This window comes from Carassius gibelio, chromosome B25, assembly GCF_023724105.1.
Source record: "Carassius gibelio isolate Cgi1373 ecotype wild population from Czech Republic chromosome B25, carGib1.2-hapl.c, whole genome shotgun sequence".
NCBI lineage: Eukaryota > Metazoa > Chordata > Actinopteri > Cypriniformes > Cyprinidae > Carassius > Carassius gibelio.
Window position 1 is genome coordinate 16,975,324 of NC_068420.1, and position 20,717 is coordinate 16,996,040.

A 20,717-nucleotide genomic window follows, 5' to 3' on the forward strand; every position below is an offset into this window, starting at 1 on the left:
GCGGAGTATGTTTCCGAGCTGTGGATCAGAAAGGACCTGCATGACCTGCTGAACAAGATGAAGGTGGCCTTCAGGTCTGGGAACGCAGAAGATGCATTGTGATGAAAAACGCTGCAGGGGATGAACTGTAGTACAAGCTTCAACAGAACAATGTGAAGCAGGACAGGAGGAACCGACACTGCCCAAAACAGCCTGGTAACCTTTATAGCCAACAGCAAACACAAATACAGTCAAAATACACATGCAACATATCCATTATACAGACTGGAGATAATGCAAATATGTTGTTTATTTTGCTGCATTGCAAATCATATAGAGTCAAGAAACAACTGAAGATCATGAGATCTGACAAAATATGGCAAGAAATTATTTGTATCTTTTCTCAGCATATACACAGAATATCCATAAATAAGTATTTCTACCTTCAAGAAATAATATATTAACTCACATTTCATTCCACTAAAAATTACAACTAAAACACTTTACAGACCCCCCCCCCTCCCATTTTTTTTGCCATAACCATCAAATGCAAACAGTTGCAAACAATATGCAATAAAAGTCAAAAAGAAAAAGTGGAGAATAGACAGATGTCTTGAGACACTCTTCTCGACTTGTGGCATTGGGCAGTTCTTGGAAATTCAACATGTCAGGTGTATTCGGTTTTAGATTATAATTAATAATAGAGCAAAAACAATGTGTGTTTATAATTCAGTTGCTGCTGCTGTACAAAACAGTGTGGCACTAATTTCGATATAAAATTACTGTTCTCATGGCAGCTAGGCTGAAAACTAAATCATATTGGCCTAATGATACATAAAAACATTTGGGCAACCTTTTATAATTACTTTCATGATTATAATAAATCCATAACAGACAGTATTAAATAAGCATATCATGTTTAACTGAATATTATTTCGTAAGGTCCATTAGTGGCATTTCATAATCATCTTAAAAGTGATTCAGAAATCAATTCAGTTTATAAAATAAGCAAAATATGCAGTCGATTATTGTACTGTTATTTCATAATTGCCATTATTTCAATATTGCACTTGCTACATTGGGTATTTTATTTCATTTTAGTTTCTTTATATTATTTTATTCATAATTATTCAGATGTTTTGATCATGAATCACGACTGATTGACTTTATACTTGAATGTACACTAACTGCTGGTCTGTTAACTATTATATGCCATTTGTCATTAATTCAAGTTATTATAAAGTGGTTCCCACATTGGATCGGTTTATTTTAGTGTCTATTTTCAAATAGCCATGTTCTGGTGGATAATATATACTGCATATGGCAATTTTGGTTTGACTGGAGACGAAGAGAGAATAACAAAACATAGCGAAACACTGTCCTAGACAAACACTTTCATGACTTTCTACAATTAATAAAGTAAAGATTTTGAAATGAAAACTCAATTCAACCCACTTCATTTTTTCTTTCACCAACATTTCTGACCAGCAGTACCTTATCGACACGTTATCCCCCTTGCAAAAAGCATTAAAATATTTATATTTCAAATTACAGTCTTTTTAATAATTAATCATTAAAAATAAAAACATACAAAATGTGATTTGACAGTATTTTAGACGATCACATTGTTTTAAAAACTGTATAAATATGAAAACATTTAAACTCCGTTCCACATCAGCTCATGGTCCAGTAGAAGAGTTTTGCACCAGATATATGAGAGATCAATATTAAGTGCATACCCAGGCTAGCTCTGGCTTGGGTTTATGCAGCTCTTGGCAAAACGTGCTGTCAGATTTAGTCAAGTAATGGATATTTCGATGGCTGTTGAATCTAGTGGTTGGACTTGTAGTGCAGTGAGTCACAGTGAGGTGTCAGATATTGCACTAGCTTGTGAATCTCCTCCTGCCAAAGCTGAAATCATCACTCGTGCAGTTGATGTTGATCTCTGTGGCTCGTGCTGTCGTCCATCTTCAGGTCACCTCAGTGAGGGTCTCTTGTAGTATGCTCTGTGCCAGTGTAATAATGGCAATGTCAAACATTTCTTGATGTGCTCCAGTTCGGCCTGCATACGATCTCTCTTCAGTGCCAGGTTGTGCTTCTGAGCCATTAGGTCCTAGTTATGGAGGAAAGAGGGAAAACATACTTTGTTTATACAATATTTACTAAAAGTTCACAAAATAACGCATTGACAATTGGTAGATTTCAAAGCTGACACAAAGGGGGAGCTAATGCTGCTGTGAATGTGATTGTCAACAAAGCCAAATATCAGGCAAGAGTCGCTGCTTGACCACAATGCAATGGATCATTGGAGAAATTAAAGCTGCAGTACGTAAATTTTGCCTCTTTGTCGCCATCTCTGTTTGAAACATGCAATTGCAGCTATTTGCGCAATTATCTTCCATACTTAGGTTGTGCGTTTAGCGTGGATGAATCTAATGTTTTGAGGAGTATGTGTGGATTAGGGCTGCGCGATTAATCGTATTTTAATCTCGATAACAATATCCACCTTTCTCGATTAATGAAAAATAATCGTCACGATATTGACTAGTTATTTATCTTGAAACGTTGTTTTTAATTTGGCATTTGTGTTATCTTGCATCACTAACGTGCATGCTTGTGGTTGCCAGATGTGAAGAGCTTTAAGCCCCAAAACAGAGCTTTTCTCCTTTAAGGATACACTTTCTGCCTGGTGTTTTATTTAATTTGTACATTCTTGTAACCCTGTGCATGCTCACTAAACGCGGAACAAGCGCTGATGAAGATATGAAAACATACGAGTTTAGCGATCTCTCCACAGCGATATTCTGCTTACATGAAAGTGTCATATAGACAATGTGTTTTTTTCACAAGCCATTTGTACGGTTTGTGTTACCAAATGTGCCATGATCAAACTTCCACTGAGTTTCAATAATGGATCTATTGTGTTTGAGGAATAAAAGCGCTTTTCCTACCTGTGACAATATATGGGAAAACGTACATAAATTGTAATTGTTCTAATTAATAATAAGAGTTTCTAAAGTTTTTACCAGTTTTCGTGTTGAAAATGGCAGGGGAAAGTTAGTTTTCAGTGTGTATTAAACGATCTTTGAGCAAATTTACTTTGCGATCTGAGTGGCTTTTTCCCATTTGAGAACAAATTGTCACTTAGAAAATGTAATATTAATACAGATGACAAAACACTAACCAAAACCATGAGTTCTGTATTATCATAGTTGGTTAAATGAAGTCAGTGTATAGTCAGTGGAGGTTGGTTAAAGGACACATTAAATGTTATTGCATTTCCCCGCTGGAAAAAATACATAAATAAATAAATAAACCCAACTAAAACCAGCCTAGACTGGTTGACTGTTAGTTGGTCATCCAGCCCAGCCTCTGCTGGTCAAAAGACTGGTTTTTGAGGGGTTTTGACCACTTCCTTAGCTGGTCAAGCTGGGAGACCAGTTTAAAACAGCAAAGTTTTTGTTGATTTTAGCAGTTTTTTTTTCCCAGCAGGATAGAATAATCGTTATTAATAATTGTGATTATAATTTTAATAAAAATAATCGTGATTATCATTTGTACCATTATTGTGAACCTAGTGTGGATACTGTACTTCTTTGGAAGTACATTTATGAATGTTTCTAAAAACAGTAGTAACTTTGTCACAGTCAGTCATTCAACTTTATATATCGTTAATCATGACAACTTTTGCTAAGTTTGAGATTTAATTATAAAGTCAGATTTTTAGACAGCATTTAACATTTTTGATAAATAAGCAAATATTCAGAAAGATGCTGAATGATGTTAATAGTATAAATTATATACTAATGATAATATTTAGAATATTTAAAATATAAATCTAATAAAATTATATATATATATACAGTATTGTTCAAAATAATAGCAGTACAATGTGACTAACCAGAATAATCAAGGTTTTTAGTATATTTTTTATTGCTACGTGGCAAACAAGTTACCAGTAGGTTCAGTAGATTGTCAGAAAACAAACAAGACCCAGCATTCATGATATGCACGCTCTTAAGGCTGTGCAATTGGGCAATTAGTTGAAAGGGGTGTGTTCAAAAAAATAGCAGTGTCTACCTTTGACTGTACAAACTCAAAACTATTTTGTACAAACTTTTTTTTTCTGGGATTTAGCAATCCTGTGAATCACTAAACTAATATTTAGTTGTATGACCACAGTTTTTTAAAACTGCTTGACATCTGTGTGGCATGGAGTCAACCAACTTGTGGCACCTCTCAGCTGTTATTCCACTCCATGATTCTTTAACAACATTCCACAATTCATTCACATTTCTTGGTTTTGCTTCAGAAACAGGATTTTTGATATCACCCCACAAGTTCTCAATTGGATTAAGGTCTGGAGATTGGGCTGGCCACTCCATAACATTAATTTTGTTGGTTTGGAACCAAGACTTTGCCCGTTTACTAGTGTGTTTTGGGTCATTGTCTTGTTGAAACAACCATTTCAAGGGCATGTCCTCTTCAGCATAGGGCAACATGACCTCTTCAAGTATTTTAACATATGCAAACTGATCCATGATCCCTGGTATGCGATAAATAGGCCCAACACCATAGTAGGAGAAACATGCCCATATCATGATGCTTGCACCTCCATGCTTCACTGTCTTCACTGTGTACTGTGGCTTGAATTCAGAGTTTGGGGGTCGTCTCACAAACTGCCTGTGGCCCTTGGACCCAAAAAGAACAATTTTACTCTCATCAGTCCACAAAATGTTCCTCCATTTCTCTTTAGGCCAGTTGATGTGTTCTTTGGCAAATTGTAACCTCTTCTGCACATGCCTTTTTTTTAACAGAGGGACTTTGCGGGGGATTCTTGAAAATAGATTAGCTTCACACAGACGTCTTCTAACTGTCACAGTACTTACAGGTAACTCCAGACTGTCTTTGATCATCCTGGAGGTGATCATTGGCTGAGCCTTTGCCATTCTGGTTATTCTTCTATCCATTTTGATGGTTGTCTTCCGTTTTCTTCCACGTCTCTCTGGTTTTGCTCTCCATTTTAAGGCATTGGAGATCATTTTAGCTGAGCAGCCTATCATTTTTTGCACCTCTTTATAGGTTTTCCCCTCTCTAATCAACTTTTTAATCAAAGTACGCTGTTCTTCTGAACAATGTCTTGAACGACCCATTTTCCTCAGCTTTCAAATGCATGTTCAACAAGTGTATGCTTCATCCTTAAATAGGGGCCACCTGATTCACACCTGTTTCTTCACAAAATTGATGACCTCAGTGATTGAATGCCACACTGCTATTTTTTTGAACACACCCCTTTCAACTAATTCAACTAATTGCCCAATTGCACAGCCTTAAGAGCGTGCATATCATGAATGCTGGGTCTCATTTGTTTTCTGAGAATCTACTGAACCTACTGGTAACTTGTTTGCCACGTAGCAATAAAAAAATATACGAAAAACCTTGATTATTCTGGTTAGTCACATTGTACTGCTATTATTTTGAACAATACTGTATATATATATATATATATATATATATATATATATATATATATATATATATATATTTATATATATATACATACATACATGTACATATCCATCTATATCTATTTATCGATCTATATCTACCTATATATATATATATATATATATATATATATATAAAATACCTCATACACATGTCATTATACAAATTTGTGTCCCCATAAACCACTCAAACCAGTGCATACACACTAAGCACAATGCCCAATGGCAAATTTATAGCACTTGTGGAATAATATTTACAAGAAATATATATATCCTAACTTTTTCAGTGAAAAAAATAATAAACGATAAAACATACAAATATAATAATCTTAAAAAAAAAATAAAAAAAAATAGAAAATAAAATAACATGCAAATACAAACAGAATATATTCGTACCCTCATGCTATGAGAGAGCTGTTCGCCAGTGAGGGTGAGATTGTAATGCTGTGTCTCCAGACGTCTACACTCGCTCTGGAGAACCTGCTGCTCCATACTCTTCTCTGCAAGAGAGACAGACAGGAGAGAGAGAGAGAGAGAGAGAGAGAGAGAGAGAGAGAGAGAGAGAGAGACAGGTGAGCAATACACTATAATCTTACAGCACAATGCAAACATACACTCCAAAAAAGCCAATATTCCACAACCACAGACAATTCAAAGCAGCCTAAGTGTGCGCTTACCATTATCTGGCACATTTTCAAGGACGAAATCAAGGTCATGCAATTTCACAAAGTAAGGACACAAAGTTTCCTAACACAGATTTGCAACAGGTTCAAGCTGCCCAGGTAAATGTGCTGCTTTACTGCTTGGTTTGAAAGTGACACCCTGTTTATCCAAATAATGTCCATCAACGTACCCTCCATGTACTCTTCGTACGCCTCAAATATCGATTCAATCCCTCTCCACCTGGGAGCGACCGACTCCTCTTCCTCGTCTTCATCCGAACTGATGCCCTCCTCGGCTGAGAAGTCGTTCCTCACGGCCGGAGACACACGTTGGGCTGATATATGGCAGGAGTGGCCATTGCTCTGTTTGTTTACTGCCCTCTGGAGGCCTGGAGGTGGAAGCGCAGGAGGCTCAAACTGCTCTCTAGCTTCATCTGTTTGGGATACAAATGCAAAAAACATTAAGTAAAACGTCTCTGGTTGTATTTCTCAAAATGTGTCTGCAGAGGGAGCCATTGTGACCTTTAGGTTTCTGCTGGGATGTTTGAGTGGACTGCAGCACGGACTGGTGGAAGTGCTGTGCGAACTCCTCAGAGTGTATCCGCTCCCAGACGAGGGGTTTCGGCGGAGGGTCTTTGGGTCGGGCGACGGGCTGCGGAGCGCTGTCCTGCAGGCTCGGGCCTCTTCTGCTCGGGGACGTCAGGTTGGGTTGACCTTGAGCGTGGAGAGGAGCCAGTGGTGGCGGGTCTAGAGGCGGGTGAGGGTTTTCGGGCGAGTGATTTTGGGGTTCAAGTTGAACATTACTGACTGACTGATTGAGATGAGGGACAGCTGTATGATGGGAGAAAGCAGAGTCCGAAAATTTTCAGTTTTCTCATATTTGTCATCCTTTCCTATCAAAATGTTTGCTATAGATGCAAAAACGCAGAAAATCAAAACTGGTCTAAATTGTTTTTATGACGGACAAAAGGAGGCAGTGTGTAAACGCGATTGAGACAACATGAGGACGTATTTATTTTTTAATGCAAGAAAATTTCGGGTGAGAATTTCGGACTTTGCAAAGATCTAAAGAGCAAACCCTGACCCTTGTTTTGAAGCTGTATCTGAACGTGTAGTTCTTACCAGTCACTGCAGCGTCCGGGCTGCAACAGGACGTATCTGTGGCGTATCTGAGGGTGTCCAGAGTAACAGTCTTCTGTTTGATGGCTTCCAGCACGTCCATGATCTTCTTATTCTCTGATGATAGACAAAGGATGAAATAATTAATTGGACCACACTGTAACAGTCAAATTGTAAAGCACTTAGACTTTAAAACAAATCTGAATAATCCAAATTATTCTCGTGAAATATGTTTTAATAAACTATTAATAATAAAGAAAATTACTCAAGTTGTAATCCCAGGAGTTCCTGCATGTTCCTTAAGATACTGAAAGTTATAAATATTCAAAATTATAACCATATAATATATATATATATTAAAATGTGTGTATTTATATTCACATGAATTGTAAATGTTTTATTTTTACTTTAAATTAGTAAATAAACATTCAGCGTGTGTGTATTTATATCTTTTTTATACTATATAAAGTATACAATATAATATTTATATAACAGTCAATATCTTACAGAATATTTATTTTATGATTAATTCTATACATAGATGTTATATAAAACAATTATTACATTCACACACGCATTTTATTTACAATTTTACATTTACATTTCGTATATTTATACATTTTATAAAATGTGGTATTTTACTTTTTTTAAATGAGCTAAATAAATATTTGGATTATATATATATATATATATATATATATATATATATATATATATATATATATATATATATATATATATATATATATATATATATATATATATTAACATTAACATTTAAATTGATTATACATTACATATTATATAATTACACAAATATTTATATTTAATAATAAGAAATGTATTGATTAATATATGTATTTTATATTATTATTATGGAAAATAATTTTGATATTTTATAAGATTGAATAATTATTCTAGTTCTAGTTCTCCAGCCTCTTCAGCACCTGTAGGGCGACTGTGACAGTATTTCGGTGTGTGTGTGTGTGTGCGTGCGTGTGTATACGTACTTTGTCTTTCTTCCTGACTGACATGGCTGAGGCTGAAGATGCTGAGGAAGTGTTTCTTGTCGTCCAGCTCCTCCGTGCGGTCCATCTCCTCCGGGGTGAAGCGAGTGCTGAGCGGAGGATGAGGAGGAGATGGAGTCTTACGTTTATTCGGCACGGCTGAGGGTGAAGGGGCTCGCTCCTGCAGCATCCTCCTCCTCTTCCTCCTCTTCATCTCCAGCAGCTCATCGCGCTTCGAGAGCGTCGTCAGTCCAAACAAACACAGAAACTCTGTCTTCTGCAGAGAGAAGAGAGCCACAGTGAGTGTGAGAGAGTTTACACTGCTGTGGTCGTGGACTGATGAGAAGTGTGACTGTACCTCTGCAGACGCGTCCAGTTTGAGAGGAGGCTGCTGAGCGACTCTTCTCAGATGAGCTCGAACTTCCTCCTCATCGCTCTCATCATAAGAGTCGTCTAGTTCATAGTAATAACCTGAAGATTATTACAAAACAACTGAAAGACACGGTACGGATGGATGGATGGAGGAATACATTTGAGTACATAGCACATTTATATAGGTTTCTACTGGATATTTGATTGTCCAGCTTATTTCCTCTGTTCTCATATTAGATGATCTTTGCCATCATCTATCGCTCACTTATCTTTAAAATAACTAATCTTTAATAACACTGTTGTTACGTGTAAGCTTTAGATAATCGTAAAATTAATATCGACCTGTCTTTCTGTACTGTAAAATATTGTGATGCTTAAATTGAATTAAAAATGTGATCATATTTTAATATCAGCTATAACAAACAAACAAAAAAAGTATGGTTTATCGGCATCAGATTTTTTCACATCTGTTAAATACTTAAATAATTTAAATATAAAAACTAATGTATATGTATATATATATATATATATATATATATATATATATATATATATATATATATATATATATATATGAACAAAATATATAAATAAAACATTTATAATGTATGTTTTATAATCAATTTACAAACTAAATACATTAAAAAGTTAAATTAATTATACTGATTAACAAAAAAATTTAATCTTTAATACTTGCCAAAATAACTGATATGATTTATTGAATTTCTAAATATAATCACATAATTCACCACTATTTTATGCTATCTTTTATACAACTTTTCAGCAAATCTTTATATTTTCGATTATATTAAATTGTATATATATTTTAATATAAGCTTTAAGCATATTAAATTAACAAATAAATACACACAAATTCTCCATCTAAAGAAATCTCTTTCTGGCAAATAAATAAATAAGTAAATAAATATGTATTTATGCTCCACCTTCAGAGCTCTTGACTGATAATTATAATAATAAACAAATAAATATTTAAACTCTCCCCACCTTCAGAACTCAGTCTGACAGATAAATAAATATTCTTACATTATTTTTAGAACTCTGTCTGATAAATAAACCAATTAATAATTATTTATACTTTCCCCACTCTCTGAGATAGATAAACAAACAAACAAACAAACAAACACATATTGATACTTTCTCCACCTTCAGAACTCCGTCTGATAGATAAATGAATGGACATCCTAAGAAATAAGCTGAAGTTTTGTTTGTTGTTTGTTGTCTTGTTTTCTACTGCGTACCTTTCTCTCTGGCTTCGCTGCGTTTCTTCTCCTCCAGGTCAAGCTTGCTGATGAGTCTCCTGTGCTGCTGGAGAGCCTGGTCGCACCCCATCACGGGGTCTGTCCTGTCCCGAGGCGGCCCCTGGGGGGTCCTGCTGTCTGACTGGGAGGAGACGGGCCTCTGCTGGCTCTGGGCTCTGACCCGCCTGACGTCCTCCTCTGGAGGCTCTGGTCTGCTGTGGGACAGAGGGCGTTCGGAGGGCGAGCGGAGGAGGGTGACGGGGTTCCAGAGGCTGCTGGGCACGGGAGGAGAGGGGTGCTGGTCCCGAGGAAGAGGTTTGGGGGTGATGAGAGGCGGCGGAGCTCCCAGAGGCGGAGGTATGTCTCGGACACCCACGCCAAACCTGAAACACACAAAACATTCCTACAGAGCACCACTAGAGGACAGTGTCACCACACACGACAGGAACACATATTTTCTGGGATTTCACATACATTGGTGGGTTTAAGTTTCGTCATGGACAGATGAGTTGACTTCCAAAACTTTTCATAGCCTTAATTTTCTGTGCAATATTCATTTCATAGTACTTTAACACTTTGAGGCAATATACTGTATGAACTGACTAACTGACTTTTAAGGGGAATTTTTTTTACCTTAATACACTTTATTGTTTAACGCAGAAGTAAGCCTATGTGTGAGACTTCTGGTTCATTAGCCGCTTTAGAGAACTAACGAGAAGAATATCAAAGTGCAGTAAATGCTCAAACTGTTTGCACTACAAACCAGTGTGTTCATAATTATGATAATATAATAAAATAATATGGTAAGACACACCAATTTGCAATATCAAGCAGCAAAACGAGTTTTGTACAGTCAAAAATAGCTGGATGCAGATGAGACCAAAAGCTAGACCCATAACATTTACAAATGGGCACGCTTTCTCTTATGGGAAGAAAAAGGTGGATAAGGGCAATTTTTTTGCCAACTTAAATCGATTACAAAGTGACATTTTTACCTTTATAAAGCCCTTTTTTGTCACCTCACATTTACTTTTTAACACGTTATTTTTTACCTTTATGAGGACATTTTTTTGCAACCTTAAATTGACTTCCAAAGTGTATTCTTACCTTCATAAGGTCCATTTTTGTCCCCTTCAATCTATATTTTAAGACATTTTTTGCCACCTTAAATTGACTTTTTTAAGGTGCATTTTTACCTCTATATGGACAATTTTTGCCACCTTAAATTGACATTCAAGTGGTATTTTTAACTCTAAAAAGGCAATATTTCTGCCACCTTAAATCGACTTTCAAACTGTATTTTTAACTCTAAAAAGGGAAAATAAAATTGGCACTGAAAATTTTACATTTATGAGGTTACTTGCAGCTTATTTACCTTTATTCTTTACTTACAATTTTTCTACTCTTTTTAGATGTATCCCTTATCGTTTGTCAGTTTCATTAACATTTATTCAATGCATTGATTTTGATCAATAAAACAATATAGACCAATCAAATAAAATCATATAAACAAAACCCATTTTTTGCACTCCAGGAGTGGCACAGAAGTGGTATTCAGGTGTATTTACACTGTATTTACAAGAGCATTAATAATGCTGTGAGATTAATACTGTAAAACTTATTTTGAATTTACAGTTACAAAATTATTTTAGAGTTTATATTTGAAATATGATACATAAGTATCAATTTAAACCTGGTATAATCTGTTAAACAGTTAAATTAAATATATAAAATTAAACAATTTCTCCGCTTTCAGACCTGTGTCTGACAAATAAAATAATACAAAACAAACAGAAATACATTTAATAAATATAAATATATTTAAATACAAAACTAAATCTGCCGGCAGATGACTGAATGAGCGAGTCATTGAGTCATTTATTCAACTGATTCATTCAAACAGTTGATTCATTCAAGAACAGAGTGGTTTTTAAGAATGAATCATTGATTCATTCAAAAACACTGATTCATTCAGGCACTAAACATACTGAGTTATATTAAACAAATTGTTGAATTTGTACAGACATTAATCTAACATTTGCATTTGCACTGATATTCATGAAAAACATGCATTTTTTGCCTTCATATGTTGAGTTTTGGGGTTTTTCCAACAACAGCTGCTATATTATCATCATAAACGATACATGTGGCATTAAACATGTGATTTGATGTTTGGCTGGAGGTTTCCTTTAACACCGACCTGTGAATCTCTCTCTGATCTGCTGGCTCCTGCTGCTGAAACTCCTGGCCATGTCTCTCCACCTTCGGCGCTCTCTGTCTGCCGAGCCATCTGTCCTCCTCCACCACGGGCCGGTGGCTCTTCCCAAACTGCACGCTTGAAGAGAGGCCGGGGCCGGGGCCGGGGCCTGAGGTTGAGATGGATGAAAGTCCTCCTGAGGATGAGTATGGACCGGACTGAGGTGTGAACGGCGGCGCTTCTTTGGTTTTGTCTGCATCGAGAGATGACAGATATAGATGAATAAACATGTGCTTCTCAAAGTGTAAATGTTTCATTAATATGTAGTAAATATACTTAAATAGCAGCGTCTTCTATGATACATAGTTATGAAGAACCACCGTTTGTCTTCAGGACTAAAGTATTACTTACATACTGTTGTAGTACTTACTAAAAGATTTTATTTTTCAGGTTTTCATCTAAATTTTATTTTATCTAGATCTAAATTCTAGTAATTTTATGTGTTTTTGTCGTTAGAATAAAAAAAAAAAATTACAAATATTTGTATATATTTGTTTTTTTTAATCTAGCTTTAATTTATTTTTATTTGATTTTTAGATATTTTTAATATTTCAAAATAAACATTTCAGTTACTTGCAAAGGCAAAATTTCAATTTCTTTTATATATATATATATATATATATATATATATATATATATATATCATTTTTTGTAATTTTGTCAAATGCAATTTTACTAATTTTTCTAAACTATATTTCTCTTAAGCTATTATTTTATTTATTACAGTTTTAGTTTGCTTCAACTTGAAAGTATTTATTTTATTTGCAATAGCAATATTTCTAACTGTTATTTTTATTAGTTTTTGTTTTGTAAAAAAGTTTTTCATCAGTGCATTTTTAAATATTTCTATTTGAATTCTATTCTATCATTTCTATTTATTCTATTTTCCATTATGACTTCAGCTTAACATTTCTAATTTCTAAATGTTCTTTGCACATTTAAGTTTTTCTCTCCAATTAAAATGTATATTTTGTTTTGACAAAATCTTCTTCTAACAGTTTTAGTTTGATCAGTTTTCTGAACTGAATGAATGCATCTGAGTGGATCCATTTAAAGTAGTTTATGTGTGTGCATGCGGGTGTTTTCATCATGAATCATGGGATCCACCTGAATGCTCTCATTCATCTGCTATTATACAATTATAGCGAGCAGCCATCAAAGCTTCTGCCTTCAGTGAGACGGCAGCCAAACCATGACTAACAGCTGCCATCCTTTGGGCCTCTCCAAACACACACCCATCCAGATGCAGGGCAACAGCCTGATAGATGATTCATCAGACTATATTAATTACTGATTAGCCATGAGCGATGCAATCACTTACTGAAGCTGCAGGTAATACGAGTTCAGAGAAATTAAACACAGGAATTATGAACGTCAATCATCATTTAAGTGTTGAATATTCATGAAACCAGCTGCATGAAATGTGCAATAAGTGACTTATGTTCAGAAGTAAATAATTTGAACGGTGTCTTAAAACAGATGTATTGCATCATGATATTAAATGGAAAAATATTTAATTTGTGAATAAAATAAATGCAATAAAATAAATAAATGAACGTTTTCAACATTGCTAATAATAATAAATATTTCTTGAGCAGCAAATCATCATATACTGATTTCTGAAGGATCACGTGACACTGAAGACTGCAGTGATGATGCTGAAAATCCAGCTTTGATCATGGGGAAAAAAATACATTTTAAAATATATTACAATAATAAACATTTAATTTAAAATGCAATTACATTTCACAGTATTACTGTATTTAATGAATAAAAAACACTGATATAAATATAGATTATAAAATGTAAATTCTATATAAATATAGAATAAGTATATGCATTATATATTATAAAAGGTACAGCGGCAGTTTATTTCATTTAATTGAAGAAGTCTACATATAGATTAAAGTAAAATAATAAAATATATTTAATATCTGAAAAAATATATACATTTAAATATTCAGTGAATTAATATTCATATAAGTTTATATAAAGATACATATAGATTATAGAATTATATAAAAAATATAAGTATACTGCATAAAATGTTCTACATTTAAATCATTTAAATAAAATGAAACTAAATGATCTAACAAATACAATAATATTTCACAGTATTGTGTTTTTAGTATTGTTTTTAGTAAATAAATGCAGCTTTGGTGATATATATATATATATATATATATATATATATATATATATATATATATATATATATATATATATATATATATATATATATCCCAGTTATTTCAAACCTTTAAACAGTAATGTATATTTTCCATTATACTATAATTTGAATTTTGATTAATAATAATAATAATAATAATAGACAAAATACTATTATATTATTTGTGAATAGCTTATATTTCAGTCTGTTCCTCACACAAATGGATTCAGATGAATTACTTTTATGTGCTTTTTGGAGCTTGAAACTTTTGGACCCCACTGACTTCCACTGTAACAGCAGGAACATTCTTCAAAGTATCTCCGTTTGTGTTTTCCAGAAGAACAATGTTAATATTGTTGGTTTCACTGTGTGTTTGGCTCTCTCTCGGTCATACCGGCTCTGTTAGCAGCGAGTCTCTCCTCCAGCCTGCCTCGCTCCTTCGCGGGCTGCCGGTGTGTGTACAGATGAGGCTGAGAGATCGATGGCTCCAGACTCAGATGGCGTTTCTCCATGGCCTTGACCGCCTGGACGTCTCTGCCTCGCTCTTTTTGCTTCTCTCTCTGCACCTCCTGTTCCCACTGCCGCTCTCGTTCAATTTCACGCGTCCGCTCCTTCTCTCGCTCTCTCTCTCTCTCTCTCTCCTGCTGGCGAAGCTCCTCTTCCATCTGCAGCCTGCAGAGGGTCGAAACACACACACACACACACACACACACACACACACATGGATGGTGTGAGATGCAACGCTCTCGACAGGAACCAGAGGAATACACTCAGCGAGAGGCCGCGGGAACACGGAAGAGTGTTGATGATGTTCGCTTCGGAGGACCAGGAACTGTGTGTGTGTGAGATATGGGGGAATATCATATGCTGATGTCAGAATGATCATATTTACACAATTACCACTCAAAGAATCAGTGAGTAGAGTTTAACGCCGAGCTTCGTTGTGACATGGTAACTGCCAATAGGAGAGCAGCTGTGAAGCTCGTGCGATTTGCATATATAATGCAGCATGTAAAACTTGATTTGCATTAACTGAAGAAAGTATGAGCGCCTGAGAGGCAGTAAACAAATTGCGGTGAAGTTTTTGTTAAAAACATGGTTTAAAGTTTTGAATATAGATGAATTTAGGAAGGAGGAAGATAGCAGGTTAATAGTAATATTCATTGGAGATGAAAAAACGGATAATACGTGCAAACAGAAATGAACCATACCATACCATACCATACCATAATGTGTAGTATGAATAGACAATTAATTACATATTTAATAATTGCATGTAATAATTATAATTTAATCTAAGAAGTTATAATATTCTAATTATAAATATATAATTATGTAATTTAATAACAATTATTTATCATTATAAAATTCATGAAATTAATCCCTTTATGTAAAAATAAAAACTGATATAAATATAAATGACAAAATCTCAATTCTATATAAATACAGACTTATATGTATCATAAAAGGTACAGCAGCAAAAACAGCTGATTTAATTCTTAATTTCAGATTAATTTAATTTAAGTAGTCTACATATAGATGAATCAAAATAAAATAATAAAATATATTGAATATTTGACAAAGTAAAGGATTATACTGTGTGTGTATATGTGTATGTGTGCATGCGTGTGTGTGTGTATATGGGTGTGCATACGTGTGTGTGTGTACATGTGTGTGAGTATACGTATGCGTGTGCGTGTATGCTTGTGTGTGTGTGTGTGTGTGTGTGTGTGTAAAAATGTGCATGTGTGTATAAGTGTCTGTGTGCGTGTGTGTGTGTGTGCATGTGTGTGTGTGTGTATACGTGTGCATGTGCGTGTCTGTGTATTTGTGTGTGTGTGCGCACACGTGTTTATACGTGTGCATTGTGTGTGTGTGTGTGTGCGTGTGTGTATACGTGTGCATGTGCGCGTGTGTGTATGTGTGTGTGAGTGTGCATGTGTGTATACGTGTGCATGTGTGTGTGTATGCATGTGTGTGTGTGTGTGCGTGTGTATGCATGTGTGTGCGTGTGTATACATGTGCGCGTGTGTGTGTGTATGCATGTGTGTGCGTGTGTATACATTGTGTGTGTGTGTATGCATGTGTGTGCGTGTGTATACATTGTGTGTGTGTGTGTGTGCGTGTGTGTATGCATGTGTGTGCGTGTGTATACATGTGCGTGTGTGTGTGTGTGTGTGTGTATGCATGTGTGTGCGTGTGTATACATGTGCGTGTGTGTGTGTGTGTGTGTATGCATGTGTGTGCGTGTGTATACATGTGCGCGTGTGTGTATGTGTGTGTGTGTATGCATGTGTGTGCGTGTGTATACATGTGTGTGTGTGTGTGTGTGTGTGTGTGTGTGTGTGCGTGTGTGTGCATATGTCTGTGTGTGTGCGTATGTGTTTGTACGTGTGTGTGTGTGTGTGTGTTGATGTACCTCTCAGAGTGCAGCGCTGACAGCGACTGGTGTGTGATGTCAGGAGGGTAAAAGACACCGGGCATGGGCAGGTGCACAGCAGACGGGTGGAGGGCCGGCAGGGTTGTCCCCTCTGGAAGCGGGTAGTAATGTGAGCGCAGGGCGGACAGACTGTAATAGTCCTCCATCCTGATCAGCCACAGGAAGCAGAGACAGAGAGAGCAGATAATTAGTGGCTCTATAAATAACCGGCACGTTCATTAACTTCTGCTCTCTGGCCCTGCGACATGAACAGCACTGCCTATTTCTGTCAGTGAGTCTCACCACATCCACACACACCGAGGGTGTAATTCAGACAGACAGAGACAGAAAGAGATGACAAAAAAGGGGATCAAACCGAAACGCTGTCATAGGCACATTTGTTATTATTTTAGCTGCTAACCAAAACATATTTCAAGTTGCAGTTATAAACCATTTATATGGTATATAATATGGTATGCATTTTCTTAAAGTGCAAACTCTGAGCTTTAATTTGGGGGTATTCTCATCAAAATGGGAGGAACGGTTAAGGAAATGTGGCGTACAAAAGGAACAGACTTGACATACATACATACGTTCAGATATGTTTGTGTATTTTGTTTCTCAGACGGGAGTACATCTGTTCATATGTGTGTGTGTGTGTGTGTGTGTATCCAAGCCGGAGGTTCACTTCCCTCATTAAAGCCATTAAATTATGTACAGGAGACGTGACATCATGCACACACAGGAAAGCTGAGCTGATCCGAAGGTATATATGAAATATATATAAGTATATTAATACAGTGTGAAATGTAACTTCATGTCATTTCATTATAATTGTGTGGGTCAACTTAAATACACAATGAGAAAAACCATCAAAACATCCCTGTAAAGCAAGTAACCATCTCTGGTGGTAAAATATCTGGGCTTGCAACCAAACATTTGAATCAGCAACTATCAGCTGTTTAATAACTGTGGTGTGATATACTAATTACTGAGATAAACATTTACATGTATGCATTTCGCAGACACTTATTCGAAGCATTTTTCACACATTTTATACCCTGAGAATGAGTTTAGTTTATACATGACCTTAGTGCCGTCAGTGGCACATTACGCTGTCAAACTGTGATAAACTATGTAGTAATATTGGTTATTAAATCAGCGTAATGTGGCAAACAACCTATCAATTTTGCATATTCAATTGAACCCAAATTCCTACCGAGAAAAATTGCGAAACAACATTAAATGTCACAATATTTTTCTTGTAACGTGTGTATTTTCTCACAGGTTTAGCAAGAAAAAAATGGCCTGAACAAGATGACATTTAGTCTAAGTAGTCTACTGACCCAACCAATACTGCTAAACCAAAAGAGTACTTTTTTGCATACAGGGTGCGTTAAGTACATGCTATCTTCAATATATAGTTTTTTTACATTAATTAGTTTGGTTTGTTGTTTCACAGTTGACAGAGAGACAAAATATGGAACGACAACAAATTACTGGACACGCAACAAAAACCAACGCCTTTGAGACAGGTAAGAGATACACGTAACCCTAGTTTAGAAGAGTACGGAGATATTTTATCGCTTATAACTCCTGGAGAGAAATAACACAAACACTGGATGACAATGAATCTGGTGTATTTGTATTTGTGCACACTAACAAACAAATCAGATTATAGTTTGTATGGCTGTGCGCTGAACTGTATTCAAACACTAAGCATTCGCGTCTAAACTGAAGATTACCAAATTTTCCGGACTATAAGTCGCACTTTTTTTTCATAGTTTGGCTGGTCCTGCGACTTATAGTTAGGTGCAACTTACTTATCAAAATTAATTTGACATGATAAGAGAAATGAACTAAGAGACATGAACCAAGAGAAAACATTACCGTCTCCAGCCGCGAGAGGGCGCTCTCTGCTGCTCAGTGCTCCTGTAGTCAACACTGATATCATAGAGCGCCCTCTTGTGGCTGTAGACGGTAATGTTTTCTCCTGGTCCTTGGTTCTAAATAATTGCGACTTATAGTCCAGTGCGACTTATATATGTTTTTTTCCTCATCATGACGTATTTTTGGACTGATGCGACTTATACTCAGGTGCGACTTATAGTCTGAAAAATACGGTAATCATTTAGCAAACAAAATAGTTAAATATTTAGCTGTCAGTAGTGTAGCTCAAACAGAAATCACTTTCAAACCAACATGGTGAATTTGCATTACAGAATGAACCCGATGCGAAATTATTCATCCTCACATGAAATTCCAGATTGTATAGATTCCTCCCGAAATGACTGGAATTTCATTTGTCCACAAGGTGGCGACATTCTATGAGTCATTTAGCAATTGAAAAGAAGACAGAGAAGACGGAAAAACTACAAAGTACTGGAGACGCAAGTACAACTGACAGAAATACATGCTACTATTTTAAAAGAGTACAAAGATATTTTTAGCGCTTATAACTTCTGGAGAGAAATAGCACAGACACTGGACAAAGATGAATTTTTCTATGTTTCTGTGGCTGTACGCTATTTTGCGTCAAAAGTATGTGTCCAAATGAAAGCATACTTCAGAAGAAATTATAGCGACATAACAGTCCACTGTTTATTATCAGTTATGAAGTGATGTATGAAGCACAGCTAAAACAAATATCACTTTAAATCCACGCAGCATTCTGCAGAGCAACATGACCAAATGAACCCGATGCAAAATCTGCCTGACGAAATGTTTTGCTAGATTGCGTACATTATAACTGAAATGACTAAAAATGCATATGTCCACAAGGTGGCACCAGTTTTTGATTCATTGTTTCACAGATGAAAACAAGATGGAGGAGGCAGAAGAACAACAAACCGAGACGCTTAACAGATAGATGCAACTCCAGTTCAAAAGAGTACGAACATCATAATAATAATACATTTAATAGAGTACAAAATATTACAATTACTGTACAAAGATGTGACGAACACCTGTTTGAACACAATCTCAAATTCACTTTAAAAGGCAGCAGGTGTGTTTTGCTGTAGGCATATACTAAACATTCACGTCACAACTGAAGTATACTGTACTTGGGCCTAAGATCAGAGCTGGGGAAATCACTAACAAATTGTAGTCTATTACTGATTACAGATTACGTCATGCAAACTGCAGTTAGTAATGTAATGTAGGTTACTCATTTTAGGTAATGTATTCGGACTACTTTTTAGCTGAATCTTAGATTACTTTTTACCAAACTTGTTTTGAACTTGCATTTTGAGCAAATACGAAACAGCAATGACATACATTACACTCTCAAAGTTCTCCAAGTTTGAAAAATTGTTGTCCAGGCAAAGACATTTGTGTATATAGTCCAAGCTAAATGGTATGACAAGAAAGTGATATTTAAGAAAGGAAAATGTAAAAGATGAAAAAAGAAGAATTAGAGAGAATCAATAAATATATATTTAAAAGAACCAGCAAAACTACAGCACACACCTGTATGAAGCAAGCGAGGGGTGAGGCAAATATCCTGAGTGAAAGTACGCCAGAGCGTCGGCTGCAGTTCCTGGGCTGAGCCCTAGAGGGAGCCCTAAAGGCACGCGCAACTCATTAGCGGAGGTGTACGGGCGAAAGCCATCGCGAACATACTCGTCCTGAGCCCCTGCTAGCAGCATATGAGGAACCTGCCGGGACAAGCTGAGAGAGAGGAACAGTGGATGAGTGACAGAGCGCTGTAGCATGTGCAGGTGTGAGTTTGAGAGCGACGGCCGCTGTACTGACTGGGTCTGCAGACGCGGGTCCTGCACCAGAGCACTCGGGGCCACGCTGAAGGGATGCGCTGAACCCAGGTACGACGGGAGAGAGAAAGAGGGCTTCTCCTGGCCTGGTAAAGACCGATCGGGGGCCAAACGCTCCTGAACGGACCCTCTTAATCCTGCATCCGCCTAAAAGAGGGTAAAAAATAAATTATGGTTAGTTGGTTGAATACAT

At 36.1% G+C, this 20,717-nt stretch overlaps 1 protein-coding gene across 2 annotated transcripts in view; it reads right to left on the reverse strand.

The window, feature by feature from the left end:
- Positions 1-271: 271 nt before the first annotated feature.
- Positions 272-20,717, reverse strand: part of LOC128013726 (genetic suppressor element 1) — a 42,738-nt gene continuing 22,292 nt past the window's right edge. For both annotated transcript variants that reach the window (XM_052596895.1, XM_052596898.1), the window contains 13 exons: positions 20,508-20,671; positions 20,223-20,423; positions 16,752-16,919; positions 14,727-15,004; positions 12,106-12,355; positions 9,906-10,288; positions 8,633-8,745; positions 8,278-8,551; positions 7,271-7,384; positions 6,671-6,979; positions 6,340-6,582; positions 5,883-5,986; positions 272-2,092 (listed from right to left, as the gene is read on the reverse strand). In XM_052596895.1, coding sequence (XP_052452855.1) covers positions 1,955-2,092; positions 5,883-5,986; positions 6,340-6,582; positions 6,671-6,979; positions 7,271-7,384; positions 8,278-8,551; positions 8,633-8,745; positions 9,906-10,288; positions 12,106-12,355; positions 14,727-15,004; positions 16,752-16,919; positions 20,223-20,423; positions 20,508-20,671 — 2,739 coding nt within the window. In that variant the 3' untranslated portion in view covers positions 272-1,954. The remainder of the gene's footprint in view (positions 2,093-5,882; positions 5,987-6,339; positions 6,583-6,670; positions 6,980-7,270; positions 7,385-8,277; positions 8,552-8,632; positions 8,746-9,905; positions 10,289-12,105; positions 12,356-14,726; positions 15,005-16,751; positions 16,920-20,222; positions 20,424-20,507; positions 20,672-20,717) is intronic.